This window comes from Corvus brachyrhynchos, unplaced genomic scaffold (assembly GCF_000691975.1).
Source record: "Corvus brachyrhynchos isolate BGI_N302 unplaced genomic scaffold, ASM69197v1 scaffold148, whole genome shotgun sequence".
NCBI lineage: Eukaryota > Metazoa > Chordata > Aves > Passeriformes > Corvidae > Corvus > Corvus brachyrhynchos.
In genome coordinates this window covers 2451938-2456635 of record NW_008239785.1, presented here as the reverse complement: position 1 = coordinate 2456635, position 4698 = coordinate 2451938, and the positions used below count along the sequence as shown (strand labels likewise).

General features: G+C 53.9%; 1 protein-coding gene across 1 annotated transcript in view; it reads right to left on the bottom strand.

Annotated features, from left to right (window-relative positions):
• Positions 1-4698, bottom strand: part of EVPL (envoplakin) — a 24865-nt gene that overhangs the window by 12515 nt on the left and 7652 nt on the right. Inside the window, exons 4-11 of the mRNA XM_008640627.2 lie at positions 4633-4697; positions 3841-3964; positions 3069-3194; positions 2752-2790; positions 1847-2008; positions 1191-1298; positions 452-547; positions 88-213 (exon numbers count right to left, since the gene is read on the bottom strand). Of these exons, the coding sequence (XP_008638849.1) occupies positions 88-213; positions 452-547; positions 1191-1298; positions 1847-2008; positions 2752-2790; positions 3069-3194; positions 3841-3964; positions 4633-4697 (846 nt within the window). The remainder of the gene's footprint in view (positions 1-87; positions 214-451; positions 548-1190; positions 1299-1846; positions 2009-2751; positions 2791-3068; positions 3195-3840; positions 3965-4632; position 4698) is intronic.

Genomic DNA, 4698 nt, shown 5'->3' with positions numbered 1-4698 from the left:
CCCTTCCCCTCTGTCATTTATTGGGGAGTTTTTAACTTTGGGTTTGCCCCTAGGTCTGGCTGGTGCCACCAGCCCTGAAGGCCTCACCTCCAGCTGAAGCAGCAGATCTGACACCACCCCAGGGCTGTCTTTGTTGAACTTGCTGTATTTGGTGTCCAGGTCAGAGCTCATCTTCTTCAGGGAGTGGCTCACGGCCTCAGCATCATCCTGGAACTGGAGGTGTGGGGAGGGAAACAGTAAGGCATGGGGGGACATCACTGTCTCCAAGTCCAGTGGGGTCTCTCAGTTCCCAGCACCTCTAATAGGTTATGTTTTGAGGGGTGCTTCCCCAAAATACCTTTGCTAGGTGCAAGCAAAGGGTCTCCCATCCTTATCCCTTTGTCGTCTGTCCTCCCAGCCTGCCCACTCTGGCCTGACCTGCAGAGCCATGGCCCATGAATTGGCTTTTTACCTTCTTATAGCTCTCCACACTTTTCAGTTGGCTCTCCTGGCAAATGCAGAGATTGAGGAAATTCTGCCACTCATTCTTCAAGGCTTCCTGGTGAGCCTGTGGTGGGACACAGCACATCTCAGTGGGTTCCAGCTGGTCCTACCTCCCCCACCACTGGTTCTCCTTTCCTCAGAAGTCCCAGAGATCAGAGGAAGAGCAGAGACAAAGCTGTGCCCAGGCCCTGCCTGATGCTGAGCCTGAGTGAGGACACCCCTTGAGGAAGACCTGGCTCATACAGAGCAGCCATCACTTCTCAAGTGGTCTTAGCTCCAGTGGTGTTGGGGACTGAGAGCCCACCTTATCCTGGCACTGCATCTGCAGGCTTGGAAATTCAGCCTTGGAGGCTGGGAGCTGGTGTCACTTGGGAGAAGTCACTCCATGTCATAGCTGGGACTTCCTAACAGTGTGAGGGTGGCTGCACCGATGTGTGTGAGCACCTGAGCGGGAGCTGGTCCCAGCACACAGATGTTGGCCACTGTCTCCTGGAAATTTTGGAAAGGATGAAGACCCTGCACTTCCCTCAGCTTCCCTGTAGGGCAGGCAGAAAAATGCTGCAGTGCAGCCAGTGCAGTGTGGAAGGAAAGAGTAACATAACTGCAGGGAGAGGTGAAGGAGTCTCCTCCGACCCACCACGTGGCTCTTGAGGCACATGAACACTCTCATTCTCCCACAGGGTTGGAGAAGAGACCCTCCTGCCTACCTGGATAGGTTTGATGGCTGGGTGCTTCAGCTCAATCATCCTGTCCCCATCGTCCTGAAGGTGGTTCACCAACTCCTCCTGGCTGAGCAGCTCGTTGGACTTGAAATCCTGGAGGGGAAGAGAAACTTCCTGACCTTGGGAGCATGCAGGGAGCACAGAGTGGTCTCCTGGGGCACCAAACATGGCAGAGGTAAGACTCCCAAAGCACAGGCACCCTTGCCTGTTTGTTTGTTTTTTAAAACAGAAGGGGCTAGGCAGAGCTAAAACAAATTAGACACGCTCAGGCCTCAGAAAGCATCAGGGCATTCATTCAAAGAGCATTTTCCTAAGCAATTATCCCTCTCATTTCCTGTGTCCCAGCAAATGGCAGTCACTGGGTGTTGTACTGTGGCCACTGAGGCTGATGTGGCACTGAGCCCTTCCCTCCTCTGTGACCATGGAAAGCCTCCCTGACAGCTCTCCGGTGTCTGATCGCATGTGTCAGCTCAGGGGACTGGAAGGGTCACACAGAGCAGCTCATCCCTAATTCCAGCATGGACCCAGGGGGTCTCTTCCCCCTCTGTTTTGGAAAGCCCCATGCTCAGGGCTAGTGGGGGATGTGCAGATCCCACATGCCAGGCTTGGCCAGCCTTTCATGGCCAGGACACAGAGCTCACCTCGTACTCCCGACGCACGCTCTGGACATCCATCATTTGGTCACTCCAGTCCTGCTTCAGGATCTTGGTCTGCTGGTCTGTCAGGTAGCCCAGCTCCTTGGTGCAGCCCTGGAGGTGGTGGTAGAGGCTGCCCAGGCTCTGCCCTCGCCAGATGGAAGCTTTCTGCCCACACACAGCACAGAGACAGTGTCAGTGCTCAGCCTGGGGAGTCCCCTCCCCTCCTCCTCTTGCTCCCCAGGACCACACTCCTGTTGCACATCCAGCAGAAGATTCCCAGAAACCTTGGTGAGAAATCTTCCACCGCTGGCTCTTATCTGATGGGGCTGCCATTCCCTTTCCCTCCTCACAGACAGGATATGTTTGTCTAACCAGAATCCCAGGTGTGGGCTGGTGCCTGGGGCAGCCTCAGAGCTGGCCCAGCTCTGCTTTATTTCTCACAAATCCCATTTTCAGCATCAACCTTCATGGGCACAGCTGAGTAAACCCAGGACCTTCTTCCTGGCCACCTCCTTTGCTCTGGCTGCTCATTTCCTCTCTGGAGCCCTTGTTAGGGATCAGGGCAAGCCTCCACATTTGCAATCCTGATTGGGAACAGCGTGTGGGCTGGGGTGGATTTCCTGGTGCCTCCTGGTTCCTGTGCTCATGGACACAGAGGCAACTGCAGATCCATGACCCATGAAGAGGAGAGACATGGCTCTCACTCTCAGCATTGCCCTGAGGGCAGCAAGAGTTCTTTACACCTATGCCAGGGAGGGGAGGAAATGGGGAAATGATGCAAGGGACACAACTTTACTCTGCAAGCCCAGGGGTAGCTCCTGTTCTGAGCTGGGCATTCCCTGCCCGTCAGGGATGGTGTTACTCTGCTGTAAGACCCCATCTGTTCAGAAAACCACCGAGAACCTTACCAGCAAGTCCTTGTACTGGCTTTTTAAATCTGCCACATCCTGGGTTACAACACAGCCAAGACCAAGGAGGTGAACAAAAATATAGATAAAGAAAAGCTGTTAGCAAAACATGTGGTGAATGCTGATGAACTGATTTATGGAATGCGCTTTAGAAACCACCCAGGAGCCCCGTCCCTGGCCCCCCATGCCCTCTGCAGAACAAGGGTGGACATTCACCATGCAGAGGAGCAGGTGGGACACAGGGCCAGACACTGAGCAGAGCCAGCAGGGTCCCCAGTGGAGCGGCAGGGACAAGGACAGGACGGCGGGTGCCTTACCCCAGAACGGAGGTTCTTGATCTGGAGCCCATAGGCTTCGATTTCCTTCTGGAGGATGTTGTGCTCAGCTATTTGCTTTTCCAGCTCCGACATGCCAGGGCCATACTGTCCTGCATTGACTTGTTTCTGTGCAAAAGGAGTCAGGGCAGAGACTAAAGCAAAAGGCTTCATTTCAGGGAGAAACCCCAGGCAGGGCTGGCAGGGCATGAAAAGATCTGGTATCTGATAGTGGTCCAGGAGGAAGGGAGGGGATTTTCTTGTTGTTTCCCATTTCCCCAGCCATACACAGGGGCAGATATAACCAGGCCACATAACCCTGGGGTACAGACCTGAGCTGAGCCAGCCCCCTGCCCATGGTGACCTGCATTGGATGCACTTAATTACCATCCAACTTTCAGGGGAATCCAAACTGATTCCAGTCTGGGCACTCCACATACCCAGACCCTGCAGTGTGACACCCTCAAAGGCAGGGCTGTAGAATCCTAGGAGACATCACCTTCTCCACCCTTTCATCCCACAGCAGGACTCTCTACCTGGTCCCCCTCTGGTAACTCTTAATCTGAAGAGGCTAATTCAGAGGGTGCTCCAGAGGGATTTAAGAGGTGAGAGAAAAGTTTTCCTCCCACCCAGAGCCACTGAATTATTCCCACCACCTCCAACATCCCTGCGTGATGCTGAGCATGCAGTGGCTGGCACAGCCCTACAGGCAACAGCAAACATTATCTGGCCTGGTAGGAGTTGGGAGATAACATCCAAACCCAGCTGCTGTTACCATCTTTTGGTCCAGGATCCTGGCCCAGTCCACCCTGGGCCCCAGCTCGGGGACGTTCAGTTGCTCGTAGAGGGCCCGGTACTCAGCACAGAGCTGTGTCACACGGTCATGGAGCTGCTGGATGCTGCCAAGGGGAAAGGCACAGGTTCCTGTGTCAGTCAGGAAGCAGGAGAACCAAGGTGGGCCTTGTGGAGCCCAGATTGCACTTGCAAGACCCAGAGTACTTTGCTGTCCCTTTGTGGCCCTGGCCTCCTTCAGCAGTGTCCAGCACTTGTCCTGCTGTTCTCCATCTCCAGGGATGTCTCAGGAATTACTACCCAGGAGGATGCTGCAGGGAAGTCAGGGCTGTCCCTTCCCAGCCAGGAAACTCCCTCCTGATTTCTACATAGAAGGGCTGGGAGTGAAGGGAAGCAAAGCACCAGAAGCCAACTGAAGCTCTTCTCCCACTCCAACACCCATCTCTGACTCCGTGCTTGCCCCAGATGAAAGGTATTTATTTTAGGGAAGGAAGAGGAAAAGGGGATTTGTCCTGAGAGTGGGGCCACTTTTTAGCTCTGCATTTTTCTAGTACCTTTTATAAGAGCTCCCAAAAGACTGGGCAATTGTTCTGGCAGCCACTTTGCATACCAATATCTTTATAATATATTGGCAGAAAAGCTGATTTTAGGGCTAAACTCTGTGGGAAAAAGAGTGAAACTAGCACTCATGGCAATGCCTGGAGTTCATCCTATGTCCTGGGGGTTTCCCAATTGCTTGGTGCCCCCATCACACCAGTCCCCACCCTGTACTCACTCCTTCTCTATCTCAGGAGCCTGTGGGTGTTTCAGCCTCTTGGCACGGTCCACATCCAGGAAGAGA